Raw genomic sequence first — 24,853 nt, forward strand, 5'->3', positions numbered from 1 at the left:
TCTTCAGTACTGCTGATGGTCCATAAAATATTTTTTTCTAATTTTAGATTCAAGGAAACCCCAAAATGCAACAATTCATATTCATTCTCCGATTTTTCGACAGCAGCACGTGTTTGTTGATCGTTATCGACTGCACACGCATTGCACTAGTATTAATAACCAATACGGTACAGGCGAGAAGGAATCATTTTCATATGGAGGGTAACAGCTACCCCCTTTGACTTTAAAATCACAAAATCGTATATCTTTCATTTTTTTTCTTCTTATTTCTTTCGGTGACAATACGGAAAACCTTAAATTGATGTCCTCGTGCGCACGAGACTTTGCTGTAATTTAATATTTTTTGTGAACTGATGACATTACTCTTGCGGCTGCTGCTGTTGTTGAGGATGATTGTGATAAGAAAATTTTGGAAATAGGAAATTCTGGCTATCTTTAATGTTTATTTTTGAATATTCTATCCATGAGCTGTATGAATGGTATATTTAGTGGGTTATGGTATTGTATGGGATTTTGGAAGCTTGTTATTGGTTAAATGGTCCAAAATTCGGTCTTAGGGTTGCCGTACTAGGTTGGCAATATTGCTTCTTATTACTAAGGACCATGACATTCAGTATGGAACACCTGGAAGGAAACTGTCGATAAAGACAGACATCTGACCTCCCTCAGATGTCGCCTAAAGCTGGTTCTGTCGCCGGCTACCGCCTCTGCTAATTGCCAATATCAAATGCAATGCTGTCTTTATCGAAAGCTTCCTTTTAGGAGTTCTTCGGAGTTTGCATTTGGTATTGGTAATTGGCAGACGAAACCCTGCGATAAAGCCGACTTTAGGCGTCATCTGAGGGAGGCTATGGATCACAGTTGATCTGTACAGCCAGCGAAGTAAGGAAGTAAGTTTGACATTCAGTCAGTCATGGTGTCGGTCACTGTTACAATGTATTTGAAAAAATTCTTACATATAATCAATTCTGTCCGTCTTTTGATCAACTTCCAACAAGATCTGCCTCCAATATGCATCACAGCATAACATTTTACATTACCGCTATCAAACTCATTGCATTATACTCAAAATCACTTTTTCGCTGTAAGATCTCACGCCAATAAATCTTCTGTTCCCGATTTTCTTTCTCGTAAATCTCTCTCACATCCATTCCATTCACATCCATTCCTCATCCACATCCAATCCCTGCGGTAAGAAATTTTTGAATGAAATGAATTAAGATAATTTATAGTCGCCACGTAGTAGAAATGAGAGTGAGGAGAAGTAAAAAAAAGTCTTTATTACCTGGTGAAAACATCATTGTTGTCAAGACATTTGACAGATTTAAGTCGCGGAAGCTGTAAAAATGGAAGGTTTTCTTTCTTAGTTGAAGGAAGCCACAAAATAATAAAGGAGAAAAAAAAATGAAATTATGGGATCATTAATTTAAATTTCTTTTATTTTTTTGCAGCGATTTTGCTTTATGTGGATGAAGGAGAGGTGTAATGAAGAATGAGTAAGGAAATTTTAATGGTGATGTGTGGTTAAAGCGCTTTTTTTGGAGTTAATTTGAATTAAATCTTTTAAAAATCGTTGTAATCAAAATTCTTGAGATTTTTTAGTTTTAACTGTCAATTTTAGTTTAAAATAGTCAAAAACCTCATAAATGTTCCAAAGTCAATGATGAATTTTCTCCGTATTTAGCTTTAAAACTTGAAATTCTCTTTAATTTACCATCAATTCTCAATGAAAATCAGTTTCCTAGTCTAAAAAAGATGGCATCGACTTAACTCAATTAGAATTCCTAATAAAAACAGCCTCTAAAATGGCTAAAACTCCCAAACTGCTCCTAACCTCACTCACAATAAAACCACATTCAAAACTTAAAGCAAAAGTGGAACTCAAAGCCACAAAATCTACTTTTAATGTTTTTTCTTCGCTTCTTTTGCACAAAAAAGATTGATGACTTAAAAAACACATATTTTTTCCTTCTTATTCCTTCACATCTTTGACATTATTGACAAGAATGAGTGTCAAAGAATAAGATGAAGGGGGGAAACGAGTGTAAGTGAGTAAGTCAGCAATAACACGAGTAATTTTAACAAATCGTATTGTGAATATTAATAATGAAAATGAGATGAAAGTTTTATTTTTAGTTACAATACGTCTCAGTGGCATAAAATGTGGTAGAATAAAATAAAAATTTTCGGTTCTATTTTGAATAATTGACAGCGGCGCTCGTAAATTCATTTGCGTCTTTCATTTTTGATTGAGTAAATGAGACGAAAAGTTTTTTTTTTCTGAAAAGTGTTGAGCATTTTAAGATTAAGAATGTTGATGAATGGATTAGATATTGTCGTTGTGACAGGTGGGGCTGGGGTATTGAGAGGCTTGATGGAGTTTTGTTAATTTGTCCTTTGGGTCTGTTTAGTTATTAGGGATTTGAAATTAATTTTTATTCAATGGCAGCTTCAGAGCTGAGTGTTTCTATGGTTGTGAGTTTTTTTGATTGTTCAGTCTTATTGCAAGCTGATTTCATGGCTGAGCGTTCTTCCATCTTTGCGTTTTTAAGACTGAACGTTCCTACAGCTGAGCATCTTTCAGCGTTGCGTCTTTAGGCTCAGCGTTCATACTTCTGAACGTCTTTAAGGCTGAGCATTTTTACAGCTGTGCTTTTTTAATGCAGAACGTTTCTCCAGCTGAGCATTCTTAGAGCTGAGTGTCTTTAAGGCTGAGCGTTTTTACAGTTGAGTGTATTAAAAGCTGGACGTTCTTAGAGTTGAGTGTCTTATAAGCTGAAAGTTCCTACATCTGGTCATTTCTGAAGCTGGACATTCTAAGAACTGAAAGTACTAACAGTTTAGCTTATGTAAAGCTGAACTTTCGTACAACTGAACGCATTTGAAGCTGAACATGTTTAGATCTGAGTGTATTTAAGGCTGAACGTTTTTACATTTGAAGTTCTTACATCTGAGCGTATTTAGGGCCAAACGTCCTTACTTTAAAGAGTGACTCTTCATCTGAATGCTCCTATTTTGGTTAAACTCTAATTTATTGTTAAATATATATCCTAAATTATTATTAGATGCTCCTTTAACAGAATATCCTCAATACATCCTCAAACCGTCACATCGTCTTCACGCGCATCCAACTCCGATCCCCTCCACACCAAAAAGAAACCCACTCAAAATTCATATAAAAATAAAATTGCAATAAAAAACAGCCAAAATGAGGAAGAAATTTTCATAGACCGCAATTATTTCCTTCTCATTATTCTTTCCGTTCAAGTATCCACTTCCACTTCAATTGCTCCCTCGACGACTCCCAATTCACCAACAGGAGTAAGAAGTGTACAACCGTCAATGAAAGCAAGCTAATTAAGTAATCTCACCAATGCTCAATTATATTAAAAGAAAACTCCAATCAATTCCAGCTCATTAATTTTTCTCATAAAAAAAAAATACCGTAGATAGAGAGAATGGAGATGGAAGTGGAAAGGAAAGGAAATAAAAAAGAAATAATTTAAATTTTTTTGTTTTCTTCTTCTTACTTTTTACTTACAGGAATAAATAAATAAAAAAAGGCAAATGAAAAGAAAGTTGGAAAGGGTTTAATGGATAGTTGGTGATTGATGATAAGATGAAGAATTGATGGGTTTTTATGTTAAATGGGTTGGATGGGTGTATGAATGAAATAAAGAGTTTTATGAAGTACGCGGTTTTATGGGAGAATTTACTGCGTTTTTCAAGTTGATTAAATTATTTTGAATCATTAAAGCTGAGCGTTTTTAAGTCTGAGATACATTGAAGCTGAGCATTTTCAAGTATATGTGTCATTAAAGCTGTGCAGTTTTAAGTCTATGTCTATCTTATCAAATCTATATGTCATTGAAGCTGATCGTTTTCAAGTCTTTGTGATATTAAGGCTGTGCATTTTTAAGTCTATGCGTCATTAAAACTGAGTGTTTTTAAGTCTATGCGTCATCAAAGTTAAACGTTTTAAAGTCTTTGAGTCATTGATGCTGTGCGTTTTCTATTCTATGCGTCACTAAAGCTGAGCGTTTTCGAATCTATGTGTCATCAAAGCTGTGCATTTTCAAGTTTATGCGACATTAAAGCTGAGCATTTTTAAGTCTTTGTGCCATAAAAGCTGAGCGTTTTCAATTCTATGCGTCATTAAAGCTGAACATTTTCAAGTCTATGCTTCAGCTTAGACTCTTCTCTTAGTTAGTCTCTATGTCTTACGTAAGCTGAACGTTTTTATGTCTGTGCATCACAAAGTCTGAGCATTTTAGGAGTAAAAATTGAAAACCCTCACTGAAATCAAAATAAATTCTGTAATAAAAACTGAACTGTGTTCCTTCCTGAAATTAAAAAAGTCTGTAATTTGAATAATTAATAAGACAAGTGAATTTTCATTATTTTTTTACATCTCGAATAATTTTCTTCTTTTTTTCATCTTTTCATCTCGAGAAATAAATTTCATAAATTCTATTCGTTTTATTACACAAAATTCATAAGGATGTATGTACACATATCTAGAAAAAGGAAAAGACTTTACTTAAATATCTAAACTATATACAATAAAATAAAGTAGATAGAAGTAGGGGGGGGATTTAATCACAGTTAAGCGTTTTTGTGTCAGTCTCATGAACACTCTGACTATCATCATTATGATGCTGTTGTTGATGTTGCTGTTGTTCCTGCCGATGCAAATGATTCTCATAAATGTTAAAATTTTGTGGATTCCATGTATATGATGAGCTATTCTGCATTTGTGGTTGAATGTGACCTTGCTGCTCCATTGCATTTATATCACCAACTTTCACATACAATTGTTCACCTTGCATGCCTAAATTAATGCGAAAATTTTGTGGCTTCATCAGCTTCAGTCGATTACTTTTATTTGTATTAAATTTTGTGCTATTTTGTTGGTGCTGATTATACATATTTGGCATCATTGTATTAGCCATACGATTCTCCACAATATTAACTTTATTTGAGCCATTATTTGTGTATGATTCGGAATGGAGACTCCTATTATAATTATTATTATTATTGTTTGTACAATTTTGCATCGGTGGATATACGTCTGTGGTGTAAAACATATTAAAGCGTTGTGGATCGCTGCTTATAATTTTTGAATTTCCAATTAATGTTGCTGTCGCATATGGCGATGGTGAGGGTTGTGCACTACGACATGATGTAGATGACACTTCTGCATATTCAGCTGGACCTTCTGAATATACTGCCATGTATCTGTGAATGAGCATAAAAAAAATATAAATAAATTAATTATAATTTATTATGAAAATGCTTTTAAGTTTCGTGTGTTTTTTCTGTGGTTTGCAAAAAAATGCACTTGATGTTGGGAGGAAAAAATTGCAAGTAAGAAAGTCATTGTTGGGGTTGATGCTTAAGGCGCTTTTTTGATTTTGAATTTTTGAAAATCTGACTTACAATTCTGAGAAAACGGAACTAGATTTAAGGAAACTGGATAAATTCGACAGTTGTTTGACATTTAAATTTAAAATTTCCACGTGGTTTTTTACTTCCACCTCGAATTCTTATTTGCAAATATTTCTTAATTAAACATTTATATTCCCAAAAAAATGATTGAAAATTATTGAAAAAAGTGGCAAGCATAAAACAAAACATATTTGGCATCAAAATCCTTTTAAAGTCATAATATTTTTCAATATTTTCTATTTTTTCAATTATTTTACCAAACTAGCAACTCAAATTGAGAGCAATTTAACATTCGCTCTTCGCTAAAAAATGCATTACGTAATAAAAATATTCTCAACATCACGAAAAAAAGTCATCGGAAATTAATAAATTTATGGGCAGCACAAATAGTAATTGAATTTCCATTACGACCTTCTCATCGACGATTTTTTTTTGTTCAATTCAACATTTTTTTTTGCAATTCACAAATTTAAATTAAATTGAATAAAAAGTACTTACCGATTTCGAGAGTCATCATCGATCGTGATACCATTGGATGGGGGCAGTGCCGTACAGATGGGTGAATAGTCGGGAATATGAGAATCTTTAACATGATTTGATTTCCATATTGTACCCGATGGATCCATCCAATAGCTGTTATTGACTTTTGTTGAACCAAATGCTGATGGTAATCCAAGTGATGATTGTTTTGCCATAATGTGTTTTCGTTTAATATACACCATAACACCGAACGAGAGCATTATAATGACCAATATTGTTCCCAATAAGATAATGAACCATGGTTGTGTCAAGAAGTCGTTCAAGTGCTCATTGTGTAGTGGGAATCGGTACGAAAATGATGTATCTAATTTTTTCGTCGTTGGATCAAGTCGCATGATGATTGGCATACCAAATGGACCTAATCCGGCATTTGTCATTGCCGCTACACTCACTGTATAAGTTACACCTTCCGTTAAGTTTGCGAGCATGATTGATGAACGTGTAGCATCAATTGTTAGATTTGTTAGAACTTTTGAGATATTCTCATAAATATTCACGCCACGTACAATCACGTTGTAAGATTTTAGTACACCATTATAAAATTTGGCAGGTGGTGCCTTCCATTTAACGTAAACTGTCGATGTGTTGAGCAATTTTGCTTCCATATTTGATGGTGCTTCACTCGGAACTGTTGAGTGAAAGAATATATTTATTAAAATTATATATTTAAGTAGTGTGAGTCGCTTCTATTTTCAAAAACGGAAGCATAGAAAAATATAAATAATTCAAAAAATAAACTTACCATCCTCAAGCGTTCGAGTAATTCGTGAATTTGATGGTTTGCCTTCAACAGCTTTATAGAAAGGCACAATGAAGAATTCATATGTTGTAAATTTTTGTAATCCGTCAATTTTGCATGATGATGCTCCACTGCCTGCATTTAGTACTGTCAACATTTTGTATGTTGGTTGACTTTCATTATCTAATGATGTATCGTCGATATTACGGGCGTAGATGTAGAAGCCTTCGACATATCTTCCATTAATGATCTGTGAAAATAGATAGGAAAAGTTTTATAAATTTTGCTTTTTTGAGGAGATTTTAGGGAATTTTTTGTGTTTTTAGAGGTTCTAGACTTTTTTTGAATTCAACGATATTTTGAAATTTAAAATTTCTTAACCACGTGGTCTTCACTTCGAAAAGTTTATTGCCGATAATTTCAAAACTGAGCTAAATTGATAAACTAAATTGAGATATTCATGCTTAAAAAAGTGGCAAGAGTCAAATAAACAACAACTTGTGATGTATTTTCATGAAATTTCAGAAAAAATGGTTTTTTTATTGTTTAATGAAGAGTAAATTTCACACAAGATTACAAATTTCCGTCAAGTAAATATCAGAACCTCTACAAATATACCTTTAACTCAGGTAAATAACACACACGTAAAAATGAGACAAGATTGTATAATACAAATTCATATACTTACATCCCACGTTAATTTTGTCGCTGTTGATTCAACAGATGTAGCATTTGTCAATTCAATAACATCACCCGATAACAAACTTGCTCTTGCTTCGCTCAAATCCAAGTTTGAATTTGTGTCATCCTGTTGTATGGGAAGGAACAGACAAAAAGAAGATAATAATTATAGTCCTTATTCATCAATTCCTTTTACGTTATACGACTTACCACTCCTAATGTAACTGGTTCCGACAATTGACTCGGTCCCGATACACCATGTGAATTTTCAGCACGTACAGCAAAATAGTAAGTCATACCACTCCTTAATCCATCAATTCTATATGAGATGTCTTGAATACGATTTGCAACTTCAACCCAAGTTTCTGTTAAATTTCTCGAAAACATTTCAATCTTGTAGCCGATAACGCTTGATGCACCGAAGGCGTTACTTGGGATCCATGTTAATTTAACGCTATTATCAGTCTTCTCGAGTATTAATGGACGTCCCGGTTGACCTGGTAATGTTGATGGTTCGGGTGCACGGTAGAATTTTATGTTTGGATTTGTTGGCACTTCAATTCTTAAAAATCCACTCCATGTAGATTTTCCACTTTTGCTGCTGGCAACGCATGTATAAAGTCCAGTATCGTCATTTTTATTCAATTCTGTTATTGTCAGCAATCCATTGTCCTCAATTGAAATTTTATCAGACTGAACAACAGGAATGCCGTCCTTATACCAGCTTATAACTGGTTTTGGTGTTCCAATAGCACGACATGGCAACGATGCAACAGATTTAATCGGTAATGTTTGATTCACTGGTCCTTGAATAATTTGTGGAGGTGGTGAATCATCTTGAAGATTAACAGACAAAACAACTCTTGTACTGACACTTCCAACACTATTTACAGCACTACAGACAACAACTTTTCCATTATCACTTCTGTCTATCTCATCAATTGACAAAATACTTCCACCATCGGCTGTCAATGTTGCCTCCATTTTCTTTGACTTCATACCCGGTAAGATGAGCGATCGATTGCCCTCAATTGTCCAAAATAATGTCGGTTCAGGATATCCGGTCGCTTGACATTCAAATATCACTTCACTTCCTAGTTCACCGATTTGTGTTTTTGGACGTATTGTGAACGATGGCGGTGCTATATTGTGAATAATAATTATATTGTTATCGAGAACAATGATGTCAACTGATTGTATATACTTACAATGTACGAGTAGCATACCAGCGGCAACAATTGCACCAACTCCATTGTCAGCTTCACATATATATTCGCCAACATCTTCCATCGTTATATTATCAATTTTTAAGCTTCTATCTTCGAGTATGTGAACGCGATCTGCATTTATGTAGAATAAAGAAAAAAAGAGAATCAATTTAATGCTTGATATTATATTCTGTATGTCATGAGTCTATATGTATGTTATGTGACATGCAATTGTTTGTAATTTGTATATTCATGAATGTATAATAATTGAATTGAATTGACTGACTTGACTTGACTTATTGTCATGTGTGACAATCTAATAATTTAATAATTTATGTCCTTTATACAAAAATTTGATATGAATTTGTTGATAAATCACTGAACCTGATGAAGGCCAATGTCTGAATTGAGTCGATGTGCAGATGCTTGTATGGAAGTGAATTTTTGAGATTTGCAAGGATTGTGACTAGCTTTTAATGAAAGGATTGAAAGAATTATGACTATTTTGAGCATGAGCATCTAGTCACTCCCCCCCATGCTATCCTTCATCCCATTTCAAATATTCCTATTAAATCAACAAAACATTTTTGTTCCTCATCATACACTTGTCCACATTTAATGCACATATTGCATTCCTTTTTCAACATCATGACACTATAAATATGTAAGTAGAGTACCAGATAGTGACATACAGTCTCATCTGAATAATTTTACATTTCATTTTCGTATCAAAAAAAGAATCGTTCCTCATTGCATATTGTATATGCACAATTACAAATTCATTACAGCATTATATGTATTTGCACATGCACAAAATAACATGTCACGCTTGTTATCGTTATATTTTCTATTTTATATATTTTTAAATGCTGAGGAGATTCATAAAATTTACATACAATGATGTTTTAACTCTATACGTTCCCATAACATTTTGTGAGGGAATTTAATTAGATCGACATTATGCAATGAAATTTATGTGTTAAAAAGACATAACATGCATGTCTCATACATACTCGACATTCATATTGAATAGAATCGTATCTTACCTAAAGGCATATTTCCACCTGATGCTGTACGACGCCATAGCACGTCAGGTAATGGTTCACCACCTACTCTACATTGAAAGATAACGGAACTTCCAGTTACTGTCGTTTGATTTTGTGGACCACGTATGAGAAATGGCTTGACTGTAAAATGTATAAAGAATATATTTTGGATATAAGAGATGTCATGAGAAATACGGATATGTCAATAACTTACCCATAACCTTTAGAACAGCAACGGCTGATTCACGTACACCTACAGCATTTTTGGCTATACATTGATAACGTCCATCGTCCGATTGTTGGACATTTTGAATGATTAAATTACCGCCATCGGCAATACGAATTCTGTAAAATGAAAAGAATAAGGTTGAAAAAATAAAAGTTTTAGTGAGGATGTAAAATAATATATTTTAAAATGATGGAAAATATGCTCTTTACATGTAAGCATAATGGATTTACAGCATGAAAAGGAATATTAAATTAAATTGAATTGAAAAAGCTAGAAATCGGTTGGGTATCCCATACCATGAATGAGAGAAAGACTTGCATGCATGAGAGAGCATAAATGAAATGAATGAAAAGGCTTTGAAATAATTAAAAGGCTTATCAATGGACATAAAGTCTACATAATGAATGTGTATATAGAAAAATAGATAGCAAAACAGGGAGAAAATCGCTGTTGATGAGAGTTTTATGCTGCATGTTGTTGATAGATAATGATTTTCATTGAAGGATCGTTAAAGAGGAACGGATGTGAGAATTTTTAATTAAAATTAAGTAATTTTGACTTTAAGTGCGTATTATGTGTGGGAATATAATAGTATTACATGTTTTGAAGGTGTAAATAAAGCACATGAAGTGTGAATCACTTGAAATAGAAATGTGCTACTCATTTTCTACTAAATAAATCAAAAACATTAAGATTTTAAGCTTATTTGAATGTTCTAAGGCAATCGAAACTTTAAATTGCGCGTTATCTGAAGAAACTTCTTAAAAAATTTGAAATCTTTGCGAAAATTCTCTTGAAAAACTTTCATTTCTCAGACTATAAAACTTCTCACATTACAATGCAAATTTCTCAATCTTAATTAATACTCCACCATCTTCCCATAAAGTCACCATCCCCCTTTCTTCAATTTTTCTACTACACAATCAACAGTACTGTACGAATAACAGAATCAGAAGCACTATCAAGTAAGGAAGCATGAAAAAGTAGTACATTTTTGCATTTTAGTTTAGTATGAAGAGGAAAAATTAATTTCTCAAATGCTCTTTACTTCGATGCACAAACGGCAATGGCTATTGATAGCTGAATATGGAACTACAGTTTTTTTTTTGTACTCCTTTCCTCATTCTATTTTTCAACATCGTCATTGTCGGATGATAGGAGGAAAGAGATTTTAAATTCCGGAATATTTTTTAATAGAAATTGAGTGGAACTGCTGGTTTGACTTGATGTCTGATCTTACTGGATGCTAATAGAGGGCAAACTGGATGTCAATAGAGCATTACAAGGCATAATTTTTTGAATATTACTGAAAATGCGCTCTATGCACCAACATCCAGTGACTTTAAAACTTGCTCATTTTTCGACTAGTTTTTCCTCTGATTCCTCATTCCACATTTTGTCGATAAACTGAGAATAAAGTTTTTCTCCATTACGGACAACTCGGTGCATATCTTTTATTCTTCATTCTTCCTATACAATAATATTTTTTTGCATAAAATAAAACTTAAATCCATTGAAATTTATTTCACCGAATACGAGAGTAGATTTACATTCATATAATTATGGCATGAATGCATAAATATAATAGAATATAAAAAAAATTGATTTCCATACCTTTTTAGACCTGCTAAGTCCATCGTCTGACCATTCTTTCTCCATGAAATTATTGGCTCGGGATTACCACGTGGTGGACCACATTCCAACATGACTGTTTCACCATGAGCGACATTCGTGTCTTGTGGCTCTAAACGAAATTCATCTCGTAATGTTGCAACTCTTAATGTTGCATTACGACTTCTCGCCATACCAAGCTCATTTCTCGCCTCGCACCAATAAAGTCCACCATCTGATTCACGTCGTGTATATGTTACAGATAATAGAAGTAAATCACCAGTTGGCAATAGCATTTGACGTGATGGCTCAATGGTCAATCTCTTGCCATCTTTAAACCATTCAATTTTTGGTTCGGGTGAGCCTTCTGCTTTACAATGTAATGTGTATGGCGTGTTTCTTGGCACAATACTATCGTGTGGATGCTCGATTATTGTCGGTGCCTCTAGTGCTGTTTATAGAAATAGAAAAAAAAATAAGAAGGAGGAAATTTCATTAAAAATTGGAATCGCATTTCTTCATTGAATATACATAAAAATAATTTTTTTGTATTGTGGAATAGATTGGAATTGGAGATTATTGAATGGAGAGTCTCTCCCCATTATAAAGACTGTTCCGTGTTTTATTGTTGCTTGAAGACTCGATTTGGCTATTGCTGATCATTTTTGTATGGGTATGAGTACTCATGACCAGATTATTGTGTGCAACTAAACTGGACTATCTTTCATATCTATTATTGCTGTGCTTTGTGTTATTTTTGGTATGGGAGGGGACATGTAGGGAGTTGGGGAGTCGGGGAGGGTGAGATTGACCATAAAATGAGATTTTGTGGATTATTCATGCTGATTTTGAGTCGATTTTGCAATTTTGTTAGGTTTTTACCGAATTTTTGACAATTTATACCCAAATGTCATTAGAATTCGGTTGACTTCGAACCAGTCTGCCAGAATCACAACCGACCTTGTCCAAATCGTAGCTAATACCCCCCAAAAATGCGCCTTATCCCCCATATCACCCAACAATCAATAACTCAATACTCTCTCCTATTTCTATGAAAAATTATTGTACAATTTATTCGCAAAATACACAACAATGCCCTGTAGATTTATTTGCGTATTTTTCTGGTAGATTACATTTCTATCTCTATCTCTCTCTCTCTCTTTCTTATTATTATTATGGATATGGATTTACTTATATGTACATTTAATTCTTTTCTTTCTTTTCTTTGCTTCTTTCTTGCCATTTATATACATTTGTTCCTTCTTCTTCTCCTACTTGCTTTTTTCTTGTTGTTATGTGAAACTGATCTTATCTTAACTACTGACTGGCTCCAAATACAAATCATAAACATATTTTTTACATTCATTTTTCTTATTTTTTTATTTTGTTGGAGATGAGAAAAGCGATGGCAAAAAAAAATCAGCGAAATTGGATAAGAAAAGGAAAAAAATTTAACGGATATTTATTGGAGTTTTTACTGTTGATCAAGATTGTGGGGAATTCTAGGAATGTAATGGTTTGAAACTTCTGTGGTCTAGAACTGTATGCTGCAGGGGCTATTATTCAGAAGTCAATGTATTGTGCAGGTTAGATTGAGGTTATGAAATTGTAGAATTTTGATGGAGATTATTGGGAAATTATTGAGAATTTTTGGAAATTGAGATGCTGGTTTTGGTGTGGAATTGGACAAAAGGAGATAAGATTGCGTAGATTCTGCAGAATCATCTAACACTCCAAAAATTGAGAATCTTGGGAAACTGAGACATTTGGACTAGTATAAGACAGAATATGGCCAAATTACTCCAAAAACTAAGACCAACTCTACTCTAATCCAATCCAATTAAATCCACATAATTCCAACCCCTCCTCCCCCTTATCACATAACCCACATAAATCCTAAATCCCCCATTTTCATCTCCATCTCTCACCAATAAAAATATGTACATTTAATATACTCCACATATCGCATGAGCATATATTCATCCCATTCATTTCATTCATTTATTCATGGGTAAGGGTAAAACCGTCTCGCTTCAATATTCACTTGATTAGATAACGTCAGTTGAAGCATAAAAACAAGGCAAAAAAAATTTTCATTCATCTTTTCTCATCTCTGATGACTGTTAATGAAGCGCAAAATGTTTATTGCCGAAAAGAAAAATAAAAGTTTTACTGAATGTCTGTTTTTTTTCCGTTGAATCATCAACTATATCTCTTTTTTTTTATCAGACATGAGAATGATGAAAGTCAGCGGGTTAGATGTGATGAATAGAATTAAGTTTGACCGAGACAGTTGGGTTGATGGTCTATTTGGGGACGATTTGGTATGATGTTTGGTAGTTGGAGGTGGTATGGGGGTCTGTAATGGCTGTGGGATGTGAGAGTAGTAGGCATTAGGTTGGCTACATAAGGAGTCAACGCTTGACGAGCTCTGAATACGGAATTAAGCTTCTTTGAGTTCTTTTCAATTAGAAATGGACCACTGGAACTCTAGAGTCATCCTAGATAGTAGAAAAGGACTTCTGGAACTCTAGAGTCATCCTAGATAGTAGAAAAGGACCTCTGGAACTCTAGAGTCATCCTAGATTGTAGGAAAGGACCTCTGGAACTCTAGAGTCATCCTAGATAGTCCAAGTCAAATAAACATTTGCCATACAACCTAAAATGCCAGATCCGACCAAAAATCACAATTTCTACCCAACGTCATCATCACATGACCCCTCCATACCTCACCAAAGTTCATATATCATTATTAAAAAAAACTGCATATCAAAGTAAATTTAACAAAAGACATCACAGTCTGTCAGCTCAACAAGGAGGGTGCCTCCTTGTATTTTTTGAATAAAAAACTAACTATATAGTCAAATTAAACGGAAACATTTGATAGATAAAAATCAGACTTTTTTTTCATACGTATTAATAAGTAAAAAAATAGTGTTGGTTCATTGTAATGCTAATGGAATCGATTCATACAGTCATATTTCTGCCCCCACAATTGCAGTGTAAAATATGACAAGTTAACAAATGGCTTTAACAGATCTATTCATGAACGTGTCCCGTCCACTCTAATCTAATAAGACATAATATATATTTTTTTCAACTAATTATGTGCTATTATTCATACACGTATAACTCAAATTTATCCTAATCTTGATGTAATTTTTTTTTTTTTTGTATTTCCATCTAATATGTATGGCTATTAAATGTGTCAATAGTTGTTTAAGTCGATTAGGTTTTTATTATTTTTTTTTTTTTTTCATTTTGTTTCTTGTTGAAATAGACGAGCAACAACAAAAAATGAAATTATTGAAGTTGCTTTATTACTTTAATTCATTCACAGAATTTATAAGAATTCTAGTTCTTTGAATAGATCGTAATAATTGTAATTATGGGTGAATTATGGTATTGAATAATATTAAAGGCTGGTTGAAGGAAGTGCTGTGTAAGTTTGGGGAGGGATTGTTCAGGAGTTGATTGTTAGGGGGCTTGATGTTGCATTTGTAGGCAGTAGAATTGAGTGATTTTGGAATTTTGTTGAAATTTCATTAATTCTAATAAAATTTGAAGAATTTCATCAAAAATTGAGACTAAATTGTCCAAATTTTGATTTTTTTGAACAAAATTGCCCCAAAAGTCCTCCAAAATACCCCCAAACCATCCACAATCCCTTCTAATAATAAACCATTATTGACGACTACAAATTATGAATGACTTCTGATTCATATTGATCAAATACAAAGAATTCCATTTCATATTTTGTCCATCATCATCATAGACCATCAATCTACCTATCTATCTTGATATACAATTTTATTCCCTTGATGTCGGCATTTTTATGTATATTTGTGGGGGTTTATGGATGAATTTTTATTATTTTTTCTCTTTCACATTGATGTTCTAAATTTTGAAGGATTAGATGGTGGAGTTGGAATATGTTCTTGAAGAATGTTCGTGAGGCCTTTCAATCAAATGTTATGCGCGCAATAAAAATTGACTCAATTATTTATATTGTGTGGCATAATTGAAATATCATTTTAATGGATTTTGAATATTTTGGTTGGGGATTGAGATCGTGAATTTGTTAGACATGAAGTTTATGGGAATTGTATTTGGAGAATTGCTGGCGGATTTGATGGGTAATTAGCCGTGAATGTGAATTTGCAATAATTTGTAGGATGTACTTTTGAAGTTAAAGTAATTTCCTCAATTTTATGAAATTTAACGCCTGCTACTCAGCAAACAATACAACTGTACACCCCAAAAAACACCTCAAAAGCCAAATCATCACGAACAAAGCAAAAATGTCCGAAACCCCAAGACAATACCAATCAAAAATCTCCTCATTTACCATTAATTACATTGATTACTTCAAAGGCTTCAATCATAATTAAAATTTACTTTCTCATTGTGTATAAATTAACATTCATGACATAAATAAGCATAAAAAGTATGCGCGTATTTAAAAAGTATTTTTAATTCTCATACACATCAACATTTTTTGGATAATCTTTCAATCATATCACTTGATATCTTCGGGAACATGTAAACTTGAGTATTTTTTTCATTATTCGATATTAGTCATAATGCAATGTATACATACAATAATGCTGTATAGAGTGGCTTGAGTATTTTTCTTTTGGGGATTTAATGAGAAGATTGAAAGTGATTTGGAGAGGAATTGATGTGAGCGCGGATTTCGCTGGATGGACAGATTGAAATATTATGGAATTTTTGAGCAGCTTATGAGCTATTTTGGCGATTTTCAAATTAATCTAGCAATTTTTGAATTAGTCCAGCTGTTTTCCCCATCAAACTCCTCGAAAACCGCGCTCAACTCCAATATTCAATTTTAATGCGCGCACGGCACAAGAAAAAAATCTAAAAAAAATTGTCGAACGATGACGAGGTCAAATGATGATGAGAAATTATGCTTGGTAATCGTTTTCTAGGAAATTTTACTTGTTCATTTCTATTTTCTCTTTCATTCCACAGCCTTTGTAGCTGTAGAAATGAGAAATAAACGAATAAGATGAAGAAAGAGAGCTTTACGATTTATTGCCATCAATAAAACTTCCAAATCATTCAAATCTAATCAAAAAGTCACTTGTTGAAGATCTCAACCGGCTCACTCTCGGTTGTATCGACTTTAAGCCGCACGGCACATACACAAATTTTTGGTTACTGTGTGATTTAATGTAATAAATCAGACCTTATAATTTATTGAATGTCTCATTCCTAGAATCTGATTCCTTTGCTTATTACCTGCACCTTCTTTTTATTATTGTCTATCAATTTCCTTGTGCCATTGTGTGGAGTCTCATTCTGAGAATATTTTCATGTGATTTAGATTTAATCAACAAATTTGCTACACAAACAGTTTGACTGTTTTATCATCTAAACTAGATGATTTGTACGCATAAATTTTTGAGAATGTTTGTTGAACATGTCATATCAAGTTATGAGTTTAAGTGGATCATGTTAATTGGAAATAAAAAATGGATTTTTGAGTGAGTTGTGGATGAGTGACAGTTGATGAGAATGATGGGATTTTGGGAGCTCAAATGGGGTCAATGTTGGTAGTTGTTGAGATAATATTGGCAGATTGAAGGATATTGACGGAAATTGAGGGATTTTAGGACATTTTTTGTCTTAAAAGTGCAAATTCAGCTCAATAATTCAATAAAAATTGAGAAAAATTGAGAAAATCACTTCAATTCCTCATTCAATAGAACCAATCCATCAATTGCCAGAACCCAATGTCTAGCCATCACCTCCGCCTAATTAACTCACAGACTCCAATTCATCCCACAATATTAATTTACTGAAAACTGATATCACGTCAATTTTCACCATAGATATCAAATATTCCAAGTATTAAAGCTTTACGTGGTAATTTGGCACAGACTATCAAAATAAATAAATTAATTAATTATTATCCAAAATTGTTCAATAATTAAATTACGAAATATAGATGATAAATTATTTTGGGAAAAGCAAATTTTTTTGTTCAAACAATTAATATCGAATGATATTGATGACATTTGATGATAAGGAATTAGACAAACATTGTATGTGTGGATTGTTTATTGTGCTATACATAATGTCGTAATGAACCTACGGAAAATTTTCTGTGTATGTTTGAACAGTGAAATCCTTGGTAAATTATTCAATTATTCAAACATGTGTTTTGATGGAATTTTTTGTCTTTGATGAGGTTGTATGGCTCATATTCAATGCAGACTGTAATCTGCTTAGGGGTTTTCGGTATGAGATTAGATTTGAACTGAATAATACAAAATTTTAGCTCAATATTTCATAAAAATAGCTAAAATCATGCCAATGATACAAAAATTAACCTAAAAAAATCCATCAATTATCACTCAAGACAATCGACATCCAATACGATACACAGCAAGTCAATACAATAGACAACACAGAAAATTAAGAAAAACTCAACTATTCAAAAAAAAAGAGAATTTGTCGCTATTCATTTCGCATCAAAATTTTCGACAGTCTGAACTCCTACACAATCAATCATTCCTGCCTGTCTTTTGAGTGGCAAAACAAAACAAAAAAGCAAGCAAGTCAAAGATGCTGGTTGACTGTAGATGAAGTGTCGTTTTCTTTTGATTATGAAAGTCATTTCCACTTAGTTTTAAAATACAAAAGAGAGACATGAAATATATCTAAATTTATAACTATTTGTCAGCACATCATGTGTATGTCGTATTTTTTCATTTATTAAAGACTTTACAGTTAAACATCCTCCCCATAATAAATACTCATTGATGCAAAAATTAAAAGAAAAGGAAAAGATGAAAAAAATTGAGAACAGACGGACGTGGATGAAGTAAATAAAAAAATGAAGTTTTTGTTTGGGATTTTTGTGGGATTTTGGAAAGGAAGTTTTGGATTTTTTTATGGGAAATGTCAGGAAAATTTGAGCGAATTTGCTTCATTTTTGCGAAATTTTTGATTATTTGATTCAAAATCTGACACCAGATTGACGTGATTCTGTGATTTAAAGCCAATTCGACACCTGGCCAGTGTGACTCTGACATGATTACATCGAACCCACCACCAAGTCAGAGTCACGCTACCCTGGCTCGAATATCTGATCGATAACTCAATTTGTGCTATTCGGATGCATACCAACCCCTAATAATCATCCTCTAATATCCATAGTCTTCCATCCATTAATTACCATCAATTCCATTCATTCCTAATCATCCATCCTTCATTTCCTCCTAATCCCAACCAACATAATGCATTCAAAATAAACAACAATAATTTCTTTACAAAAACATATAAAAAATCTCGTGCCGCTATAAAAAAATTCATATTTTTTATTCCTGCATTAATTGACATCCTCATAAGTCACACAATCTGACATTTTTTTTATTTTTTGTCAGATTGGGCGTCCCAAACAATATAAAATAAGTATTCACGAGAGATGAAAAAAATGAAATTTAATGTTTCATTGTTGATTGAGTTCCTTTTTGCAAGGCACACATACGACGAAAAAAAAAAGACTTTTTTTTAATGGCACGTTTGGGAAATTGCGACATGTACATATTCATATAGAAAAAAAGGTACAATAGTTTCAAATAGCTTATTATTTTTAATGATTTCTGCGACTTTTTTGTTAAACTGAATAGTTCCCCTCACCCCTCGATTCCATAATTAAATGCAATTTCTCTCTCTCGTGTTATTTTGTTGTTGTTGTTGCTGTTGCTGCTATTGTTAAGTAAGGAAGAATTTGGAAAGGAACAACTGCTGCGAAAAAGTCCATGATGAATTGAAATGCGTATAAAAAGTATTGTCAACCCTGAATTTTTGATTATTATCCTTATGGAAATTTTGGATTTAATTTTTGTTGAAATTTTGCAAATTTACTATTTTTTCAAGTTTTTGGGATTTTTTGAATTTTTAAAATTTGAATTTCTTATTGAATTTTTAACAATTTTAAAATTGAATTTTCAAATTCTCCAATTTTGAAGTTTTAATTCTCAAATTCTTAAATTTTCAAATTCTCAAATTCTCAAATCTTCAAATTTTAATTTCAAATTCTCAAATTTTCAAATTTTCAAAATCTCAAATTTAATTTTCAAACTCTCAAATTTCAAATTCTCAAATTTCAACTTTCAAATTCTCAAATTTAGAAACTTAAATTCTATAATTTTAATTTTCAAACTCAATTTTTTTAAAGTTACGAAATAACAAATTTTTGAATCTTAAATTAAAGTTTCAAATATTTCAAAATCCTTTAAATATAATTAAATATAATAAATTCAAATTTTGCTCAAATTTCGCTTAAAACATTTCAAAACCTTCAATTCATCCCTTCCAATGACAAAATCCTTCCAAAATTCTGACAAAATCACCCTACTATGTACATCAATAACTATTTTTTTTTACTCATTTTCTACAATTTTTTTTTATCTCCTCAATCGACGCACCAAACAACAAAAAAAAAAGTATAATTTATTTATGTCGAAGGCTGTGTGCAGATCCGATGATCACAACAATAGACTATATTTTTTATGTTGTTTTCCTATGGATTACAATACCATTAAATATCGAGTTTGCCGCTGTCGACAATGAAATCAATAGTTTGAAAATTTAGACAGAATATTGCAATTATTTTGTAAGTCGAGATGACTAGCTGTTAATTATAGACTGTAATGATGATAATTACACGGTATAAAAGAAGATTTTAATCTTAAAAGATTTAAAATTAATATGCTTAGCAGTATAATGAGCATATGATAGATATTTTTGAATAATTTGACATTATTATGAGATATTTTGCAATAAATTTTGACTTGAAAATTTTAATTGAAGATTAATCGATATTTCAACAAGGTATTAGATGGTAAAATTATAGGGGATAATGAATTGAAGTTTGTCGTGTGGTACGGCATTAAATTACATGTTGGATGTGCAGATGTGATTAAGGATTGAAGTGAAAAATCTGTGATAATTCAAAATTGAGTCAAATTTAGAAGACCAGCATTAAATCAGTCAAATTTCCAGGTGCTTAGCATGAAACACTCAAGAATTACCACAACAAAGTCCATAATCCCCATCCAAGTCAACTTAATATTCACAACTTAATACTCCCAGAATTATTCCCATAAAAATTAATTCAACACCATTAAAAATATTCTCATTTTGTTGATTAATTTGTAAAGAATTAAATAGAGATATCCATGACATAAAATGGCTCTTTAAGAAGACAGTCGAGAGACAATAAAAAAAGAAGTATAAATGAACATGTTCAAAAAAAATCATCATAATTTTCCACACATCAGCGGTCAGCGAAAGTGCAGTGCGTGGTTATAAATCAATTTTTTTTAATGCTTTACGATGAGACGAGTTATGGCCGTAAAAACAGAGAATAAATTAAAGGAAGAAAAGAAAGTATGAAGTAGAATGAATCTTGGGAATTAGTGAATGAATGGATAGAGAGTTGGAATAGGTGTGGGAACTGTTGGGAATGTTTTTTAAAAATTTGGACTTTAATTGTTTTAATTTTGAATTAAAGGTTAAAAGTTGAAAGTTAAAATCTTAAATTTCAAAAGAAAAATATTCAAAATTTAAAGTTTTGAATTTCGAAAGTTAAATTTTTAAGTTTCAAAAGTTGAATTTGAAATAAATGTTTTTGAATTTTAAAAGTTAACCTTTTGAATTTTGAATGTGAAATTTTTGAATTTTTAAAGTGAAATTCGGAATTTAAAAATTGAAATTGTTGAATTTAAAATGTTTAATTTTTGAATTTCGGAAATGAAATTATTAAATTTCGAAAATTAAATTTGTGAATTTCGCAAGTTAAATTTTTTAAAGTTTCGAAAGTTGAATTTTAAACGTGAAATTATGAATTTAAAAATTAAAATATTTGAATTATGAAAGTAAAATTTGTGAACTTAAAAGTTTGAAATCTTTAAATTTCAAAAGTTAAATTTTTGAATTTTAAATGGGAAATTTTGAATTTTGAAATTGAAATTTTCATTTTTTGAATTTTGCAGTGAGATTTTAAAACTAATTTAAATTGATAATTTCATAACATTTTAAATAAAAACATCCACAAGATGCCCATCCCATGCAATAGAATTTCACGCTTCAAGAACTTTTTTCTAATTAAAAAAAAACTCCAAAATAAAAAAGAAATTGTGAAATTTCTCCTACATCCGATTCAAGACCATCGCTCGCCTCTCATACCCAGATATATATTCATAGATCATAATAAATAATTATAATTATTATTTTATGGTCATATATGTATAGAGCAGGAATTATAGTTTGTTGGGAAATGAATGGGAGGATTAAAAATAAATTAAATTTTTTTTTTTCATCATAATCTACATGAGATGTATGTGAGAGACTTACCTAGAATACAACTGCACAGACATTGTATAACGATAATCAGGAAAATATCCAATTTCACATTCAGATTCATCTTCATCCTTGCTTAATTATATTCACACAAAATATACACTAAAATTATTATTTTTACGTTTCAGCAGTTTCTTGTGAACTTATTTTATTATTTTTTATTTTCAGATCCTTTAATCACTTCACCATGTTAAAAATATTTTTTTAAATAGATCCTTTCACCTTAAAGTACCGTCCTTGACTTAAAACATTTGTGCATTAACATGAAGGATAAAATTTGTCGTTTTCAGTTATGCATATAATTTTCTCCGTAAGACACACGAACAGGCTGCACAATATCCTTTTTTTGACATATGCAAGTTTAATGACTTTATGACTGTGCCTACTGATTCTTGAGGATTAGTTTATGGCTTGTCCTTGTTTCTTCTTCGAATTATTCTTTCATTGACGGAAATGGATGTCCTTGTTCGATAATTTTCTTCTTTCTTGTTCGTTTTGCTAATAAATTATCTTGAAATTCCTATGATCATTGACTTTAATTGCCTGTTATTGCTTTTACACGAGTCAGAATGCTTATTGCTTTATTGCTCACGTTTTCACTCTAACAATTTAATTTCATTGATGAGCTCTTTAAGTTTGAATTCCTCAATATTTGGATTCTCTTTTTTGGTGCTATTCAATAATTCTTTTGTAACTTATTATATCCAATATTACTTCTTATTCTTCTAATCGCACCTTTCTTATTCCTCTATTTTTCAACTTATCTACGCACACTTCATTTGGTATTCGTACAATTAATTAATTAATGTAATTTCCTATTCACATTCAATTCTTATTAAACATTCATAAGCTGCATTTCCTTATAGCTTGTTATTACACAATCGTGGCTTGTTGAAGATGTTTAATTAATTGGAATTTCTTTTTTTTTGTAACTTATTCCAAATTTTTCACAAATTTTTTAGTTCCTTCAATTTTTTTCTCATAAAATTATTGAAGTCTTCATCCATAAAAGCGATGGGAATTAATTAAATTAAATTCTCTTATTCACACTAGTCGCCCTTTTTGAAATGTTAATTTTTATTTTCTGTTCCTTTATATTTTTGTCTAAAAGAATTTTTTTTATTTTTTTTATTGCCTCTCCGTCCACATATGTTTTTGTTGTGTACCGTACAAGAGGAAGGTAATGAGTGAATGAGTCGAGATCTAGGCGATAACTGGTTTATGTTGCTTCTTCTTCTTCTTCTTCTCTTCGTCGTTTTTCTCTTTTTTTTTACTCTTTTTTATGTGCGAAGGAAGAATTCACTTGTTGCTTCTTTTTTTGCAGCTTATCTTGCAGTCAATGCTTGATTAAATTCGTGCGTTGGTGACTCCCACAATGGATATATTGAGTATCGAGGGTCTCTTTTTGATTATTTTTTGAATATTCTTTCAAATCTTCAAAATTTATTATCGCCTCTGACCAAATGACATCGACTTGAGACGCGCGTTATCAACAAAAAATAATGACTCTGTTTTTTTTCTTTGGGGTCGGTTAATGTGTGTCGCTTTGATATTAATAAATTAAGCGAGTGTCATTGACAGAACAGAAATATCATGTGGAACACTTTAATTCAATTTTATAGTCACTTGAAATTGTTCTTTGTATGATGATTCTGATGAAATTTTATGCGTTAATCTCTTTGTTGATATTAAATAGATTTTGAGATTCTTGAGTTGTGAGTAATGGAATTGAGTATAGATTGAGTTGTTTGGATGCGGGGTTCTTTGAGTATTTTGGGATTTGCCGCTAGTTTTTGAAGTTTTTTGACAAGAATTTTGTTTAATTTTGCCGACTTTTATTCAATTTTGTAGATTTTTACAATTTTTTGATGAATTTTTGAGTTCAAATTTTTTCAAATCTCTCTCAGATCATCAAAATTCAGTCTTTACCAAAAATCAGAATTTTGCCTGCAATTTTCAATATTTTACTTCCGCGAATCGCTCTCTTGTCAGCAAATAATCCTCAGTCTTTCACAATAAAACACACAAAAAAATTGTTCTTCTTCACTTATTTATTTTCGTACATAAATTTTCATGTAGGAAGTCTCTTTTGTGTCAGTTTAACTTGCTATTCTATTAATTCACCATGTCAAACATTCACTATATACGTTAAATAATTATAACACGTTAAAATGAGCATTCAGACGTTCATTTAAATGAAAGTTAATTAGATTATTGTGTGTATGCAATTTCTGAGCATCCAAAAAGGATTTTCTATTTTTTTATCAATGGGTATTTTTTTTTAATTCACAAAAAAGTTTCTTATTGTCTTCGAATTTTATTCACTCTGATGACTTTCAATGTCTCAACCCTAAAAAAAATTTTTTTATTTTTATTCGATAAATCTCGGAGCACTCCGTAATTCAATATATATGTCTATGTCTATATAGTCCCTTCTGTATGTTTTTTTTTCACGTGCAATATGTAATACAGAGGAGCAGTAAAATGTGCTTCTGTCCTCAACGAATGTTCCGATGAAACTGAATTATACACAATTTATTATGGAACGGAAAACGAAACAGCTCGTGACAGGACGAAGAAGATTTTGAGAATATACGAAATTCTCTCATGATTCTCTCTCTGAGAGCGTCTACAGCTCATTGTTGAATGCTTCAAACAGATGATTTTACATTTAAATATTATTTCGAGACATTAACATTGAAATGAATAAAGCAACATTTCCGACTGAATGTTGATGAATAAAAATGAAATGAAATGTAAGTGATATATTGAGTATGGAAATTTATGGCGATTCCACAATTGAGATTTATTGAGGAAGAATTTTTTCGACATGAGATTTAATGTCTTATTCTACTTCTTATTTAGAATTTTGTTTTGTGAATTATTGAAGCTTAATTCGGGTTTTTTTGGATGATGTGAATTTTTATTGGCGGAATTTTGAAAGGTTTTGCGAATA

At 31.7% G+C, this 24,853-nt stretch overlaps 1 protein-coding gene across 1 annotated transcript; it reads right to left on the reverse strand.

The window, feature by feature from the left end:
* Nucleotides 1-4,435: 4,435 nt before the first annotated feature.
* Nucleotides 4,436-24,396, reverse strand: LOC139085689 (protein sax-3-like). Its single transcript, XM_070633803.1, has 10 exons — nucleotides 21,892-24,396; nucleotides 11,506-11,953; nucleotides 9,877-10,007; nucleotides 9,663-9,803; nucleotides 8,617-8,748; nucleotides 7,619-8,550; nucleotides 7,416-7,535; nucleotides 6,731-6,977; nucleotides 5,947-6,616; nucleotides 4,436-5,238 (listed from the first exon to the last, which is right to left on the reverse strand). The coding sequence occupies exons 1-10, from the start codon at nucleotides 21,965-21,967 to the stop codon at nucleotides 4,596-4,598; spliced, it is 3,540 nt and encodes a 1,179-aa protein (XP_070489904.1). The 5' UTR covers nucleotides 21,968-24,396; the 3' UTR covers nucleotides 4,436-4,595.
* Nucleotides 24,397-24,853: the final 457 nt, after the last annotated feature.

Source organism: Chironomus tepperi, unplaced genomic scaffold (assembly GCF_022539635.2).
Source record: "Chironomus tepperi strain 1889 unplaced genomic scaffold, CSIRO-AGI_Ctep_v1 contig_81, whole genome shotgun sequence".
NCBI lineage: Eukaryota > Metazoa > Arthropoda > Insecta > Diptera > Chironomidae > Chironomus > Chironomus tepperi.